General features: G+C 45.2%; 1 protein-coding gene across 1 annotated transcript in view; it reads right to left on the minus strand.

The window, feature by feature from the left end:
* The window catches only part of desi2 (desumoylating isopeptidase 2), an 84,286-nt gene that overhangs the window by 34,096 nt on the left and 31,413 nt on the right, over positions 1 to 18,777 (minus strand). The window contains exons 2-3 of the mRNA XM_038815576.1: positions 1,444 to 1,516; positions 324 to 417 (exon numbers count right to left, since the gene is read on the minus strand). Coding sequence (XP_038671504.1) covers positions 324 to 417; positions 1,444 to 1,516 — 167 coding nt within the window. The remainder of the gene's footprint in view (positions 1 to 323; positions 418 to 1,443; positions 1,517 to 18,777) is intronic.

Genomic DNA, 18,777 nt, shown 5'->3' on the forward strand with positions numbered 1-18,777 from the left:
GGTGCCCCCAGCTCTGCCCTCTGAAAATCCCATAAAATCACTTTGTATTGATATTCCTCTGGTTATGGCCAAATAATACAAATAGTTGGGGGACGGGGGAGGAGAAACAATTGGTGTGTCCTGTGCTTTTAGTTACACAGGGAGAATAGATGTCACTGCCCATCAGTAACTACACTACTAATTTTGTGCATGCTTTATATTTGCTTTCCCCAAGTCCATCAAACCAGCTTTCCTCCTAGGAGTATGGCGGACTCTTAATGAAGACAGATTATTGGACTTTCAGAAGCATCCGAAATATAATAATTCTTGCATACGTGACTTACTTAAATTTGAATGTGTCTCCTAGTTCTGTTGAGTCTCCAGGACTGATCTCGAATATCCCTGAAAATGGATAAGGATGGCCACCATAGGCAAACTCTGCAGAAAATAAACCACCTTTAACAACAGATTTAATTTTAACATATATTTTGCTTTGCAATAACACTAACCTAGACCTATCAGACCAACATTCTCTATATAACGTGATGAAATTTGAAGCACTCAGCAACAGGACAAGTTGCAAACAAACTCCGTTTTGAGGTACGAAAGGGGGAAGTTTAGCAATTCTCCACGATTTGTGAACGCTGCCACTTACATTGGACGTTCTCAATTACAACATCTACTATAGCGTAGAACTGAGACAAAATTAAAATCAACATTTTGCAGAGACCGGTTGCGGTATGAATTGCAATCTGCACATTCATTCAGAGTGATTCAAAAGCAACTCCCATCCAGACTGGAAACGTTAGCTCCCTTCTCTCTCCCCAGATGCTGTCAGACCTGCTGAGATTGTCCACTATTTTCTGTTTTTGATTCAGATTCCAGCATCCGCAGTAATTTGCTTTTATCGTTGTGTTGAAGTGTGGGTTTTAAATATCCGTGTCCTCAGATATCTTTTTTCCCTCTCAGGAAGGAGACAGGCAGAATAGTGGACTTGTACAGAGCAGGCACAGGCATTTGTAGAAGCAGGAGGAATTACAAAGCAGCAATGGAAGCAGTTAAGTAGAAATTGACACTCCGTACTGTCCCTCAATGAAATGAAATGAAATCGCTTATTGTCACAATTAGGCTTCAATGAAGTTACTGTGAAAAGCCCCTAGTCGCCACATTCCAGCGCCTGTTCGGGGAGGCTGGTACGGGAATTGAACCGTGCTGCTGGCCTGCCTTAAAAGCCAGCGATTTAGCCCAGTGTGCTAAACCAGCCCCTATGAGGTAATGCAGTTGGCATGGCAGTAGGGATTGCAGTAAACCGAGTCTCACCACAAACTTAGAGATAAAGTCAACCATTTGACTAAAGGGATGTCTAACAGAAACGTATAAGCATTTGATCAGAAGCACTTAATCCAAACAAAAAGTAAATAATTTAGTAAAACTCATGCAGTCTTTATTTTGTTTAATCCTTACCTCTGCCATATACTTCAATGCCTGAGTGGAAGACCCCAATTCCCAGTGATGATGTGTATTCATTAATCCAGTACTAGAAACGCAAAACAAGCAAAAAAAGATTCAGAGAAATGATAAATATCAATCAATGACATCTTGGAGGCGGGTCCTGTTGGGGTGGATGTTAGCTTCTCCACCCTGTGGCACGGCTTGGTGGGTGGACCGACTTGAATTTCTTTGACTCTCGGGAAGGTGAAACCTCAGCTGAAGGGGGTGAAGGAAGGTTTTCACAATTCATGGGGGGGGGGGGCTTATTATGCACTTCCGCGAATTGGTTACCATTGAACATTGGGGGGGGGGGGGGGCAGAGTTGGCGGTATTGTTGTCTTTGGTTACACTGTTTACAGGTCGACTGTTAATTTTTTTACCTGGAATGTACGTGTGGATGTTATGGTTTGTATATTGAGCGGGGTGCAGTTTGTGTGTTGGGGGGGGGGGGGGGGGGGGGGGGGGGGGGGGGTTGTTATTATATATGTTTTTGTTTGCTTTTTCTTTGGTTGTTTATTGATCAATATGGTGAAAATATGGAGAATTAAAAGATTTAAAGAAAAAACACAAAATGCTGGAAAAACTCAGAGGGATCGTAACAGAGATGTGTTGGCCACTAGATAGAGGAAGCATTAATGGCAGTAGAAAGTGCTGGTAGTTGCATTAAGATAAGATATCAGAATGTGTTAATGGAAGGATAAAGGTCAGTGCTCAGTGAAAGCAAAACTTAAGAACAAGTGACAGATGGCACGTTGGGACAAAAACTTTTTTTTTTAAAAAGCTCAAAATGGAGGAGAAAGGTCACAGTCTAAAGTTGTTGAACTTAATGCTGAGACCTGAGGGCTGTAACGTGCCTAAGATGAGGTGCTGCATCTCCAGTTTGTGATAGGCTCAACTGGGGCATTGCAGCAGGCCAAGGATGGATATGTGGGCATGAGAGCAAAATGCTGAGTTTAAATGGCGACAGGAAGATCGGAGTCATGCCTGTGGGCTGAACGAAGATGTTCTGCAAAGTGGTGTGCGTTTAGTCTCCCCAATGTAGAAGAAACCACATTGGGAGCAGTGAATACAGTGGACCAAATTGAGGGAGGTACAAGTGAAATGATGTTTCACCTGAAAGGAATGTTTCGGGCCTTGAACCGTGGGGAACAAAGAGGTATTGGTGCAGGTGTTTTGCCTTCTGCGATTGCAAAGGAAGGCGCCATGGGAAGGGGATAAGGAATTGGGGGTGATAGATGGATGGATCAGGGTGTCATGGAGGAAGCGGCCCCTCTTTCTAAAACATTTCTGAACAATGATCAATACTATGATACTTCATTCAAGACAATCACAATGGTACATGTGGTTAATCTGCTTACCAAGTGTTCATAACACATAGTGTATTAATGGAACACAGGCAAAAACATAAAAAGGTATAGGAAAACCAACCCAGAATAAAAAAGGTGACTACATTTTTCACAGTTGATAAGCTGCTTTACTATATTATAACATTTGTATCTGTGGATTGTTGACAATGGCCAAGGTCAATTTCCTTTTCAGTCCTGAGGCAATAATTTAATGGAAAAGCATTTTGCCAAAACTTCGATTTGAAGAGGAAGAGCTATGTGTTTTGTAAAGGACAAATTTAACAGTGGGAACAAATTTAAATTTGAAGAGTGGGTGGCATGGATCAGATACAACAGTAAGGAAGGTATCGGAAAATATAGCAAGACTCAAAATGAATCAAGATATATTTACATCAATGCTGAAGAAAAATTAAATGAATGGTTTATATTAATTGTTAGGATACCGGACTAGACCCCAGTCTTTGTTCAGATACCGAACGAAAACCCCTAATTTGCAATTTGTAAAATTGTGAGGAAAGTATTCTTCGCCTAGGAGTGATGACTCTGACCAATGGCTATCTTTTATGTTAAAACAATCTTTAATTGAAACACAGGATTAACCTTATCAAAGAAATAGCTTTACATTTAACAATTAAACAGTTCTTACATAAAATGAAAAACTTTAATTCACCAACACCTGTCACTATATATAGTCTAACTAAGCAACACAATAAAAATCCACTAATGAATAAAGTTAACAAATCAGGGTTTACTTGTTGTGCTTTTTGGGGACCTCTGGAGAGAGATCCTTTCAGGAATAGCCGGAAAATCTTTCTATCTTGTCAGACTGAAATCCTATAACAAACCGCCAAAATCTACAGACGGACCTGGCTCCGCCCATTAATGACATTATCTGTATCCCACTAACGTGTCCCATGATCTGCTTAGCTACGACTAAACACAATCCCTCAATTATCTACACCCCAGAGAACCTCCATTTTATAAACAATATTCTGGTAGCCATCTATATATAAACAAATAAATGGTTAAAATCAAATATTACCTCACCTTTTACGACACCTTAATTTCAGCTTTATTAGACATGCTGCCAGTATATATTTGAACCTAGGGATTTTTTAACTAACATTACAACAAAATCTGAAATATAACAATTTCCTACAAGATACATATTCAATTACTACTGCATTGTCTAAATTAGGAGGCTGAATAGGGAATATGCCTGCAGTACGATAGGTGGAACAGGAGGATGCATAAAGAAATTAATTATTGAAGGCACATTGAGAGGAAGTAACTGGGAATTTTGAATGGATCTGGGAGATAGGAGAGAAAGCTGTGTTTGGAATTTGTTTACAGGCCACCACAAAGTTGAGGCAGATGGCATAAAAACAAAAAATACTCAACAGATCAGGCAGCACCTGTAAAGGGAAACAGAGTTAATGCTTCAAGTCAATTACCCTTCAGAGGTAAATGTGTAGCTGTGGAATTATAAAAACATTAGCACAAGGCACTCCGCTGCATTTATATCTAGCCTTAATGTAGAAACACATGGCCAAAATGATGGGCTTTTAGGGGGCTCTTAAAGAATTTGAGGGAGGTGGACAGTGATGCTTAGGAATGATAGGCTAAGATGGCTGCAGGAACAGTTGTCAATGGTGAGACAAAAAAAGTCAGAGGTAGTGGGTTTGGAGGATGAGAAGAATTGTAGGTCTAGAAAAGAGTTATGACCATGGCTTTACTTAGACACAAGGCAGAGAGCTTCAAAAGTAGGATTTATCATAGAATTTATCATAGAGATTACAGTGCAGAAGGAGGCCATTTGGCCCATCGAGTCTGCACCGGCTCTTGGAAAGAGTACCCTACCCAAGGTCAACACCTCCACCCTACCCAAGGTCAACACCTCCACCCTATTCCCATAACCCAGTAACCCCACCCAACACTATGGGCAATTTTGGACGCTAAGGGCAATTTATCATGGCCAATCCACCTAACCTGCACATCTTTGGACTGTGGGAGGAAACCGGAGCACCCGGAGGAAACCCACGCACACACGGGGAGGATGTTCAGACTCTGCACAGACAGTTACCCAAGCCAGAATCAAACCTGGGACCCTGGAGCTGTGAAGCATTTGAAATGAATGAAAATGAAAGGAGTGCTATCCATGGATGCAATATAGACCAACAAGGACATGTGATCGGTGAGCTGCACTTGGTATGGGATAGGATACAGAAGTAGAACTTTCAATTAATTACATTTATGAAGGGAAAAGGACGGAAGATGGCCATCAGCGACAATGGAAGAGTTGGGTTTTGTGATAACAAAGGCATGGGGAAGTGCTTCAGAAGGAATAGACTGAGGAAGGGGTAAACGTTGAGATGGAGTGAGAAGATCTTTAAGATGATGGTATGGGGTTAGAAACTCGGATCACAGCTGATCAGTACATTCAAGTTGTGAACAGCCGGATTCAGCCTGCGACAAGGATCAGCTGGGGGACAGAATCCTAACCAAACATATGGGGTGGGATTCTCCGTTTTAGCGGCAGAGTGTTGATGCCGTAGTAAACGGCGGAGCGTTTTACGACAGCGATCCCCCAGCCCACAGGTGGCCAGCACGGCAATGGAGTACTTCACACAGCTCCAGCAGCCAATATGGGCCCAAGCACGGACGGCGCAGGTCCACGCATGCACGTGGGTTGCCGTCTCCGCACCGGCCCCCACACATGGCGGAGCCCTAGAGGGGCCCAGCGCGGAGGAACATAGGCTCCCCCCCACCCTGGAATTAGGCCGCCTGCCGATTGGTAGCCCCGATCACAGCCCTGGCCACTGTGGAGCCCCCCCCCCAGAGTCGGATCCTCCCCACCAGAACTGCCCCCGCAGCCAGAATGCCACGGTCCCGCCAGGTAGGATCCAGACGTGAACAATGGCGGCGGGACACGTGGGCAACCGCGCCGGCGCTACCAATTCTCCGGAGAATCCCACCTTCCCCCATATCCCTTTAGCCCCAAGAGCTATATCTACTTCCTTCTTGAAATTATTTTGGCCTCGACTAATTTTTAAAAATCTTTTTCTAAATTTAGACTAGCCAATTATTTTTCTTTTCCAATTAAGGAGGAATTTAGCGTGGCCAATCCACCTTTGGGTTGTGAGGGTGAAACCCACGCAGATATGGGAGAACATGGACAGTGACCCAGGGCCGGGTCCTCAGCGCTACAGTCCCAATGCTAACCACTGCGCCACATGCCTGCCCAACTAATTTTTGTGATACTGGATGCCACAGACTCACCACTCTCTGGGTGAAGAAATTTCTCCTCACCTCAGTCCTACAAAGGCTATCCTTATCCTCAATCTACGACCCGGAGTTCTGATCTCCCCCATCATTGAGAGGATTCTTCCTGAATCTATTCTGTCTAATCCTGTTAGTCAGGAAATTACATCTTGGGGTAACAAGGAGTCAGACCATACTCTGGCTTGGGAACATCAATGTCCCAGTAGCACCATTATTGGTTGAATTGATGGAGCATTGATGGACACAGCTGCCACACTGACCTGCGGAAGGTGGCAAGAGAATCAACAGGAATGATAAGCCTACTCAACCTCACCAATGTATTTGTCGCAGATGCAGCTGTCCATGAATGCACTGGGTGGAATGGTAGCACAGTGGTTAGCACTGTTGCGTCACAGCACCAGGGACCAGAGTTTGATTCCTGGCTTGGATCACTGTCTGTGCGGAATCTGCATGTTCTCCCCGTGTCTGTGTGGGTTTCCTGCGGGTGCTCCGGTTTCCTCCCACAAGTCCCGAAAGACGTGCTTGTTTAGGTGAATTGGACATTCTGAATTCTCCCTCTGTGTACCCGAATTGGGTGCCAGAGTGTGGCGACCACAGGATTTCACAGTAACTTCACGGCAGTTTTAATGTAAGCCTACTTGTTACACTCAAAGATTATTATAATTACGGGTAGGAGCAACAACTGAATAGTCCTTGTGGGTACTGTCTTCACACCAAGGATATCCTCCACAATGCTGTGTAGCATGACTGCAGTGCTAAAAGGGACAGATTCAGAACAGATCCAGCAGCTCAAAACAAGGTATCCTTCAAGCAAAGTGGGCAATTTGTAGCAACAAAATTATATAACCAACAGAAACTTTTACTTTATGGCCTGGCACATTGCTTATTCTACCTGGTCACCATATAGCCAAGGGGGTTAACCCTGATTTAGAGGAGTGTAGAAGTACATGCCTAATTGGTCCAATTAGCTGATGATGAGAGCTACATCTGGCTGCAATGTCTTGGCAGGGAGGGGATAAAACAGAGAGCATTCTTACTCCTGATTGTAAGCCAACAAGCTCTACATATATCTAGTGAAAACAGGATTTAACTTGCCTGTATTTCCCATTGACGTCAAATAGCAGAACACCACCCCTTGTTATGGTTTGTGGTGAATGATGACCACTTATACAAGGTACAAATATCAGTTGGTGAAATTGCATGTAATTGGGCATGTTGTTACCACTAACAATCATATTTACGACATAGATTAATTATCTAAACTACATATTTTTAAAAAGGTCACCGTCAGAAAGTAAACAGTATTATGGGCCAGGGTTTAGAGAACACCAAAGTATATCTTGGAGTTCACCTCACCCACAACTTTTAATAGATTTTGGTTATGGTGAACACAAGGGCCCACTTTACAGGTGTGATGCAACAGAGATCTAAAGTATTTGAAAACAAAAACAATTTTTATTCTATAAATCCAGTTCACACTTTATAAACACACAGTAAGCATCTTATCAACTATCAACATTGATATCCCCCCACAAAGATACAGTACTCTATGTTCTAATAACTTATTTAAGGGGGAGTTGTTGGGTTACGGGTATAGAGTGGATACGTGAGTTTGAGTAGGGTGATCATTGCTCGGCACAACATCGAGGGCCGAAGGGCCTGTTCTGTGCTGTACTGTTCTAATTCTTCTATAGGTAATCCTTAGTAACTTTCCTAACAACATCCATAAGTCAAAGACCCTTTTAGACAAAGAAAGTAGGTTTACATTCTTTACAGAAACAGGTATTACTTTGAAATCATCAAGTGATCTGGAGACATTCTTCAGCAAGCAGAGAGAGAGATCAAAATACACCTCCTTGGTTTGAATGCAGCTCTCCAACTACTAACAAAACTAAAACTCAGAGCCAAAAACAGCTTCCAGCTCAAAACGAAAGTAAAAAGCAGAACCAGAGCTCAGCTCCACCCACACGCTGACAACACTGCAGCCACTTGAGAAGACAAACATTTCTTAAAGTGACATTCCCATGACAAAGGTCACATTCAGATAGTAGTTTAAGGTTATGAATAATTTTTAAAAATAAATTTAGAGTACACAATTCTTTTTTTTTCAATAAGGGGCAGTTTAGCATGGCCAATCCAGCGACCCTGCACATCTTTGGGTTACGGGGGACCCGGGGAGAATGTACAATCTCCACACAGACAATGACCCGAGGCCGGGATTGAACCCGGGTCCTTGGCGCTGTGAGGCAGCATTGCTAACCATTGCGTCACGGTGCCGCCCAAGGCTATCAATCTGCAACCTGTTTCCCGACTGAAAGCAAAGTTTTGGGGGGAGGGGGACAAAAATCGATGCCAGTGCTCTTGACAGATTCATATAAAGACTGTTGTTTTGCATTTTTGTACCAGTGAGTGACCCAAGATAGGGGCTGGCTTAGCACAGGGCTAAATAGCTGGCTTTTAAAGCAGATCAAGGCAGGCCAGCAGCGTGGGTTCAATTCCCGTATAGCCTCCCTGAACAGGCGCCAGAATGTGGCAACCAGTAACTTCACTTGAAGCCTACTTGAAAGCGATTTTCATTTCATTTTCATTTCATTTCAAGATACAGTCAGAACTGTCATACTGAAAGCAAACAGCACCTAAACTAAATCCTTGATTTTCAAAAAGAAACTATGATTCTTGCCATTGCATCAAACATACTGAGCCCAGCATCATTATTCAGTTATGGGATGTCTGTGATGATCACAGCGGCTCTAATTCAGTAAATGCAAACTCATCACAATAGTGACGTATACTGTAGATCAGGGGTGGGCAAACTACGGCCCGCGGGCCAAAGGTCTTTATGCGGCCCACCAGGTCATTAAAAAAAAAAAAATTTTTTTAATTTAAAAAAAAAATTTTAAATTTTTTTTTAAGGTTAATGGGGGTGGGGCTGTTGGGTTACTTACTGGTATAGGGTGGATACGTTGACTTGAGTAGGGTGATCATTGCTCGGCACAACGTCGAGGGCCGAAGGGCCTGTTCTGTGCTGTACTGTTCTATGTTCTATATGAGGCGCCCAGAATCATAACCGGGTGAAGTAATTATTTTACTTAATATACTATGCGGCCCTTTAAAATTGTGAATTTCTGAATGTGGCCCTTGCACGGAAAAGTTTGCCCACCCCTGCTGTAGATGTATCATAGCGCAGGATTTCAATAAATTCTGGACCAATAGTTACAATTTCTTGACATATTTGCCAAGATGTGTCAGCAAAGCAGGAGGGTGCGTTTTGAAAGAACAAAATGGCAGCGGATGCCATTATGTTGTAAATATTCGAAGAAAATATGATGTAAGGGAATTATGCCATGGTTTACACCTCAATTTCTTGGGACGTTTGCGCTGTGAGACGTACCTTGGCTAAAGCTAGTTATTGCACATCAGTCCCTCATTAAAATCATGTTTAGTTTTTGATTTTAGAACAAATTAATTAAATAAATAGGATAGCTCTTTCAATGTGCTGGCATAGACACATTGGACCAAATGGCCACCTTCTGTGCTGTTTCTTCCTATGATTCTATGACTGAGCCATTATATTTGAGCAATGTATTGTTGAAATTGAGAAGTATTTTAATAGATTAGACAGCACAATAAGCTTGAAGCACCACAGCATAGGCGGCACGGTAGCACAGTGGTTATCACGGTTGCTTCACAGTGCCAGTGACTCGGGGTCGCTTCACAGTGTCAGGGACCCGGGTTCGATTCCCGGCTTGGGTCACTGTCTGTGCGGAGTCTGCACGTTCTCCCCGTGTCTGCGTGGGTTTCCTCCGGGTGCTCCGGTTTCCTCCCACAAGTCCCAAAAGACATCCTTGTTGGGTGAATCAGTGAACCCAAACACGCGCCTTAATGTGGCGACTAGGGGATTTTCACAGTAACTTCATTGCAGTGCTAATGCAAGTCTACTTGTGACACTAATTAAAGACTATTATTATTAGATGCACCTGGACAAGATAAGGAAGAAAAGGGCAAATGAACATATGAATTAGGAGTAGGCCATTGGTCCCTCAAGCCTGCTCCACCATTCTAAAAGATCATGGCTGATCTGATTGTAACCTCAGCTCCACATTACCACCTACCCCCGGTTACCTTTCAACCCCTTGTTACCAAGAATCTATCTAGCTCTGCCTTAAAAATATTCATAGACTCTGCCTCCACTGCCTTTTGAGGAAGAGTTCTAAAGACTCATGATCCAGAGAGAAAACATTTTCCCCCATCTGTCTTAAATGGGTGACCTCTTATTATTTTTTTTTATTTAAATTTTTTTTATTGTACCCAATAATTTTTTTTCCAATTAAGGGGCAATTTAGCATGGCCAATGCACCTAACCTGCACATCTTTGGGTTGTGGGGTGAAACCCAAGCAGATACAGGGAGAATGTGCAAACTCCACACGGGCAGTGAGTGACCCAGGGCCGGGATTCAAACCCGGGTCCTCAGCACCGCAGTCCCAGTGCTAACCACTGTGCCACCCAACCTCTAATGTTTAAACAGTGGCCCCTACTTCTCGATTCTCCCACAAGAGGAAACTTATTTTCCACATCCACCATGTGCTAAAGAAGTAGGGTCAAGACAACAGCGTAGAGAACAATGACCAAAAGGTGTAATTGGAAGGTATGCAATCAGGGTGGTCACTACTCGAGGTGAAAATTAAGCACTGTCTCACCAGTCTGGGGCGGGAATTCAAGGATCTCACCCAAGTTAGGTACTGTGTTCAAAAATCGCTACAGGACTTCAGATGACACTTTAGTGCAGTGCTGAAGGAGACCTGCATTATTTGAGATGCTGTCTTTTGGGTGAGAAGTTAAATGTCTAGTCTCTCAGGTGAATGGAAAATAATCCATGGCAAAATTAGATGGCAGCAGAGAATTCTTTTCAAGTCCTGGCCAATATTTATCTCATAACCACCATCATTAAATTAAATTAAATTAAATTAAATTAAATTACCTGGCTATTTATTTCATTGCAGAGTGTACGACCTTGCTGTGTAAAAATTAGTTGCCATGTTTTCATACATTACAACAATGACTTGCAAAGTACTTTGGGATGACACAGAAGGCATGACACAAATCTAATCCCATGTGGAATCTATTTTCGGAGACCAGGGCTATGCTCACTGAATATATGGAGCTTGCAAGAAAACTAAAAAGGGCTACAATCAAAATTCTCAGAAAGCACAACCTATGCACGTCTCGACAAAAGATACAGCAGAGGGCATGGGGAGTCATGGCGGAAGGAAAATTTCAATTTTGTGGGTGTTAGAGCCGGTCGTGGAACAGCTGTCTCTATCGGAAAGATGGACTTCATGCAAAATAAACTTGGCACCAAGAATAGGTAGGGCTGCGGGAGGCAGTTTAAACAGAGATGCCCAGGGAGAAATCACGAAAATGGAAAATGGGTACGGCAATTTATCTCAAGCTCCAACATCTTCCAGTTCTGATGAAATGTCATCAACCTGAACTAGCAACTCTGTTTCTCTCCTCTGGACTGCAATGTGCTTCCAGTATTTTTTTTCTTTATTTATCTCTCTGCCCTTTGTGGGACCTCGGTGCGTGCAAATTAGGCACTGTATTTGCCTGCAATAGTGATTAGGCTCCAATAGTACTCCATTAAAAAAAAAACACTTTTTAAGGCACTGTGCTGTTCAAATCTAAACTCTATTTTTTCTTATAAAAATGGGATTGGCCAGTATTGTGGTATTTACAGACAAATATTAGAAAGCAAGTCAGTGAAATAATTGCACCAATTAGGATGTGCCATGAAAATATCAGGAATATGCTCAAGAGTTCTGTCCTGGCCATATATTTTAAACTGTGGGAACATGTAAGTAAGGTAATTAAGGCAGGGACAGAATGACTGTAAATGGAATAGGTGCATTTGATATGTGTGGTAAACCACTGTTACTGTATTATATATATATTGTGGTAAACCACTGTTACTGTATTGTATATATTGTTTGTCTCTGCTGGCTCCGCCTGTGGCTCCTCCCCATAGGCTCTGTATAAAGGTGGCCGACCTCTGGCCCTGCCCCAGTTCGGGATCAGTTGCCAGCAGGTTCTCATTTAGCTTATTAAAGCCACAGTTTCGTTCCACAACTCGTCTTTGTTATAAATGATGGCACATCAATTTAATAAGCTAAACGATTAAGAAGGATGCATCACTCAAGCCTGATCGCCTGGAACTGGACTCCCAAGCAGCCGACGCCACGGTGACATTCAAGCACTGGCTAAGCTGCTTCGAAGCTTACATCGAATCTGCCGCCGACGCCGACATCCACAAGCTTAGAGTCCTCAACGCCCGGGTAAGCCCGCAGGTTTTCCTCCTTATCAGGGACGCTGCCTCGTATGCGGAGGCGATAACGCTGCTGAAGGGGCAGTATGTAAAGGCAGTAAATGAGGTGTACGCTAGGCATCTCCTTGCCACAAGGCGTCAACGCCCCGGAGAATCGCAGGCCGAATTCCTGTGCGCCTTGCGGGTACTCAGCCGGAACTGTAGTTGTCAGGCGGTATCGGCTGTCCAGCACACGGAGCTGCTGATCAGGGACGCCTGTGTCGTTGACATAAAATCTAACTACATCCGCCAGCGCCTGCTAGAAGGGGGTACAGTCGGCCTCCAAGAGAGAGTGTAGCTCTCAAATTCGCTGGAAGTGGCCTTCCATAACATGGATGCCTTCACCTCCGACCACGCGGCGTGGGCGCCGCCATCACCCGACCCGGGTGCATCGTAAGCCTGTGCCGAGCATCAATCTGTCAACTCCGGAGGCCTGGGATGCTACTTCTGTGGCCAGGTTAAGCACCCCAGACAACACTGCCCAGCACGGAGCACGATCTGCAACGGGTGCAGAAAGGGCCACTTTGCCAATGTCTGCCGGGCCTGACCTGTTCCTAAAGTTTCCAGACCCAGCAGCAGCAGCGCTGCATGTTGCCTGTCAGGACTGCCCCCATCTGCCACGCCATCCGCCACGTGCGACCCATGGGGGGCCGCCATCTTTGACGCCACCCGCAACCCGTGGGGGCCGCCACCTTCGGCACCACCCGCCACATGGTGACTTCCATCTTGGAATCGCCCCACCTCCTCCCTGAACCCCTCCTCAGCCAGTCGTACGCTGGCCTCCGCTACTCTCGACCAGCCCACCCACCTTCCGAAGCTCGCCTCCATCACCATCGACCAGTCTCGACCTCATCACCTCACTAAATCCATGATGGCGGTCCGGATCAACGGGCATGAGACGGCCTGCGTTTTCAACTCCGGGAGCACTGACAGCTTCATCCACCCAGATACAGAAAGGCGCTGCTCCCTCCCAATTTTATCCGTGATCCAGAAAATCTCCCTGGCTTCCGGTTCACATTCCGTGGATATCCAGGGGTACTGTGTCGCAACCCTTTCGGTGCAGGACGTAGAGTACGCTAATTTCAAGCTCTACATCCCCCTCATCGCTGCGCTGCCCTATTACTGGGTCTTGATTTTCAGTGCCACCTCCAAAGCCTTACCTTGAAGTTCAGTAGACTCCTGCCCCCCTCACTGTCTGTAGCGTCACGACCCTTAAGGTCGCTCCACCCTTGCTCTTCGCTAACCTCACCCGGACTGTAAGCCCGTAGCCACTAGGAGCAGACGATACAGTGCCCGGGACAAGGCCTTTATCAGGTAAGAGGTTGAGCGACTCCTGCGGGAAGGGATCATAGAGGCCAGTACCAGTCCCTGGAGGACATAAGTGGTGGTCAAGACTGGGGAGAAGCACCGGATGGTCATCGACTACAGTCACCGATACACGCAGCTCGATGTGTAACCCCTTCCCCACATATCTGATATAGTCAATCAGGTTGCGCAGTACCGAGTCTTCTCCACAGTTGACTTGAAGTCTGCATACCACCAGCTCCCTATCCGCCCGGAGGACCGCCAATACACTGCCTTTGAGGCAGATGGCCACCTCTACCACTTCCTCAAGGTCCCCTTTGCATCACCAATGGTGTCTCGGTCTTCCAACGAGTGATGGACCGAATGGTTGACCAGTACAGGCTGCCGGCCACGTTCCCGTATCTGGATAATGTCACCATCTGCGGCCATGACCAACAGGACCATGACGCTAACCTCGGATATTTCCTCTACACCACTAAGCTCCTTAACCTCACATATAATAAGGAGAAATGCATTTACTGCACAACCGCCTAGCCATCCTTGGCTACGTGGTGGAAAACGGGGTCCTAGGGCCCGACCTCGACCGCATGCACCCCCTCCTGGAACTTCCCCTCCCCCACTACCCCAAGGCCCTGAAGAGATGCCTGGGGTTCTCCTATTATGCCCAGTGGGTCGCCAATTATGCGGACAAGGCCCACCCACTCATTAAATCTACCATTTTTCCCCTGACAGCTGAGGCCCACCTGGCCTTCAACCACATCAAGGCAGATATTGCCAAAGCCGCAATGCACACAGTAGACAAGTCCATCTTGTTCCAGGTGCAGAGCGATCAGTCTGACTTTGCCCAGGCCGTTACCCTCAACCAGGCGGGGAGGCCCGTGGCTTTCTTCTTCTGTACTGTCCAGGCCTCCGTCGTAAAGGTAGCCCAAGCCATTGTGGAAGCTGTGCGGCATTCGAGGCATTACCTGGCCGGCAGGCGATTCACTTCTCTCACTGACCAACGGTCAGTTGCCTTCATGTTTAATAACATACAGCGGGGCAAGTTCAAGAATGACAAGATCCTGAGGTGGAAGATCAAGCTCTCCACCTACAATTACGATATCTTGTATCAACCTGGGAAGCTCAATGAGCCCCCAGATGCCCTATCCCGCAGTACATGTGCTAGCGCACAAGTAGACCGACTTTGGGCCCTCCACAAGACCTCTGTCACCCGGGGGTCACCCGTTTTTTTCATTTCGTCAAGGCCCGCAACCTGCCTTACTCCACCGAGGATGTCAGGACCATGACCAGGGACTGCCAAGTCTGTGCGGAGTGCAAACCACACTTCTATCGGCCAGACAGAGCGCATCTGGTAAAGGCTTCCCGCCCCTTTGGGCGCCTCAGCATCAACTTCAAAGGGCCCCTCCCCTCCACTGACCGTAACGTGTACTTCCTCAACATTATTGACGAGTACTCACGTTTCCCTTTTGTCATCCCATGCCCCGACATGACCTCAGCCACGGTCATTAAGGCCCTGCACAGTCTCTTCACCTTATTCGGTTTCCCCATCTACATCCATAGCGATTGGGGTCCCTCTTTCATGAGTGACAAGTTGCGTCAGTTCCTGCTTAGCAAGGGCATCGCCTCAAGCAGGACTACCAGCTACAACCCCCGGGGAAATGGATAGGTGGAGAGGGAGAACGCGGCGGTCTGGAAGGTCGTCCTCCTGGCCCTACGGTCTAGAGGTCTCCCAGTCTCCCGATGCGCTCCACTCCATCCAGTCGCTCCTGTGCACTGCCACCAATGAGACCCCTCATGAACGTATGTTCTCTTTCCCCAGGAAGTCCACCTCTTGGGTCTCGCTCTCGTCCTGGCTGACAGTCCCAGGGCCCGTCCTCCTCCGGAAGCATGCGAGGAGTCATAACTCAGATCCCCTCGTCGAGAAAGTCCTGCTCCTCCATGCCAATTCACAATATGCCTACGTGGCACATCATGACGGGCGACAGGACACAGTCTCCCTTCGGGATTTGGCACCTGCAGGTTCCCCAACAACCATCACCACTACCCCCGCCCATACACCGTCTCCCTCTCCACCAACTCAACTACTGGACGAGGGAGGAGACGACACGCTCTCGGATGCGCAGATCTCGACACCAGTGCCCACAGCACAGCTGGGACTGAGGCGTTCATGGCGGAAGGTCAAAGCCCCCGACAGACTCTATCTTTAACTCCACTTCACCCCCGCCGGACTCTTTTTTAAACAGGGGTTGAATGTGGTAAACCACTGTGTTACTGTATTATATATATCGTGGTAAACCACTGTTACTGTATTATATATATTGTGGTATCCACTGTTACTGTATTATATATATCGTGGTAAACCACTGTTACTGTATTGTATATATTGTTTGTCTCTGCTGGCTCCGGCTGTGGCTCCTCCCCTCAGGCTCAGTATAAAGGTGGCCGACCTCTGGCCCTGCCCCAGTTCGGGATCAGTTGCCAGCAGGTTCTTGTTTAGCTTATTAAAGCCACAGTTTCGTTCCACAACTCGTCTTTGTTATAAATGATGGCACATTAATATGTTAATGAGCATAGTAACATGCAAACAGATGTTTACCTGAGGTAATTTAGTAAAAATGGATACAGAATGTGAATAGGTTGTTAACGATTCAATGGAAGAGATGCAAGGTCATAGGGAAGGTGCATAAAGTGAGTCTGCTTTACTTTTAAACTCTAAAAGCTAAAATAGAGAGATTACGGTATTTAAGTCTGGGAGAGTACAGTTCTGAAAAGATTAGGTCAGATAAGTGAGAGATCAAAGTAAAAACACGTATATAAGGGGATACTGCAAACTATGTGGGGAAGCTGCTTTGTGGATATCAGCCAACAGGAATATCTATTTAACTCCCAGGAAGCAGGAAGGAAGCCTGGTTTGAAAAGCAAGCTCCTTTTACTTCAAAAGCAGCCCCAAGAGATGTAAAAAAAAGTGAGAAAAGTTACTAAGTTTTTACAGATCTTAAAATGCAAACGGTATTATGGAAAAGAATGGGAAGAGTTAGCGCTGAATATAGTTAAGATTGCTTGGAACTGTTTAAAGTAGTGATGCTGCATAAAGCCATTGTTTTAGTTAAGTATACTTCTGGTCTACTTTATTGTTTTTTCTTCTACTTCTTAATAAACATTTACTTTATTAAAATCATCACAAAGAATCAGGGGCATTACCGTCTGAATTTCAAACCTCTCCTCAAGCTATACAAATTACAAACACAGTTCAGGATAGTTGTTGCCAAGTTTCCCTTCTGAGGTTTGAACAACTTGGCATTTACCATCCGAATTCTAGAAAATAGTCAAAACAAGACCGGGGTGAGTCAGCATGGATTTGTAGGTGGTAGGCTGCGTTGAATTAATTGAATTGCATGAGAATGTGTTTGAAGGGGAACACACCATCAAGTGGAAACAGAAATTTGAAAAGGTGCCATATGGAAGCATTGTGAAAGACACATGGCATTAAAGGTAAATCAGCTGCACGGTTAAGAGAACAGAAAGGAGAGGGTGGGATAAGTGGATATTTTTCAGATTGATGGATTGTTGACAGTAGCATGCCCCCAATTACTTGTGTTTCTTGATATCAAACTAAGCAGCACAAAAACAGAAAGAATACGGAAATCAGTCCCACTCCCACTAGCTTCACCCTTCTACAGTGTTTCTTGATATCAAACTAAGCAGCACAAAACAGAAAGAATACGGAAATCAGTCCCACTCCCACTAGCTTCACCCTTCTACAGTGTTTCGATGTTGCACAAAATTAAACCAGAAAAGAGTGCCCCAACTTTCAGTCAGGCTCTTTACAGCCTTAAGGACTCTGCTTCTATTTAGTAATGATTCAGCCATGCCCATTTACACCTCCTCTATACCCACCTTTTGGTTTTTTTTTGTATCATTTATTTGTTTCATTACCACCTTCCCGTACCAGCCTCCCCGGACAGGCGCCAGAATGTGGCGACTAGGGGCTTTTCGCAGTAACTTCATTGAAGCCTACTCGTGACAATAAGCGATTTTCATTTCATTTTGCTTTTCACCATCATCCCTTCTGCCATTTAATTTATCCTGCCTTCCACCCAACCACAGAGCTACCCTTTCTTCTTCCAGCTGCCTTCCCTTTCCCTACCTCTGTACTTTACTTAAACCTTGTTACACTTCTAACTTTTCCCAGCCCTGATGAAAGGCCTTCAACCTGAAACGTTAATTTTCTCCACAGATACTGTCTGACCTGCTGAGTACATTGGGAGGAAAATGGTAAATACTCTTAGTAGAATGGAGGGCAGAGGATGCATGACTTGGATTCTTAAAGATGGGAGCGAAGGTAGAAAAAGTCATAAAGGGTGTTATTGAAACGTTGAAAACAAAAATAAGAGGTTTAGGCAGTAGCTGGGCAACAGTTGGATTGGTACAAGCAGTACTGGGGAAGAATGTGCATTCATTTGCATTCCAAGCAACCAGTAGCGATATGGGATGTGGGGGAGGAGCTGAAAGCACACTCCCACATGGCTCTAGACACAGCAGGTAAAAACAATAGATAACTTTGATTAACAAACTGTTCACGGTTTCACCTGCGTCCTTGATTCACACACAACCATGCAACTTGGTGACAGGAACTGACCAAGATGGTACAGGATGCTGGTGCACCAACCCACTTATTTTCGATCATTGACAACTAGAAACAGAGAAGGAATGGTGGGTCTATTGCGCTGGTCTTCCCATTAAGTCAAAGAAAGTCCCAGCCTACACGTTGCTGAACCTGGTGGGCCCGGAGACTATTTAAAATCAGAACCTTTTGCGTTCCAGGTGAAAGACAAAGAGAAGTTTGAGGTACTATGAAGAAATATTAACAAATCTGAGAACCTGTAAAAAACCAATAGTGCATAGACACGCTTTCAACACTTAGTCAGAAGCCTGATGAATTCACACAGAAGTACGTCCCAACACTGAAAATTCCAGTAAAAATGACGCAGATTCCAACATTAAGTTTTTAC

The sequence above is a fragment of the Scyliorhinus canicula genome, chromosome 1 (assembly GCF_902713615.1).
Source record: "Scyliorhinus canicula chromosome 1, sScyCan1.1, whole genome shotgun sequence".
NCBI lineage: Eukaryota > Metazoa > Chordata > Chondrichthyes > Carcharhiniformes > Scyliorhinidae > Scyliorhinus > Scyliorhinus canicula.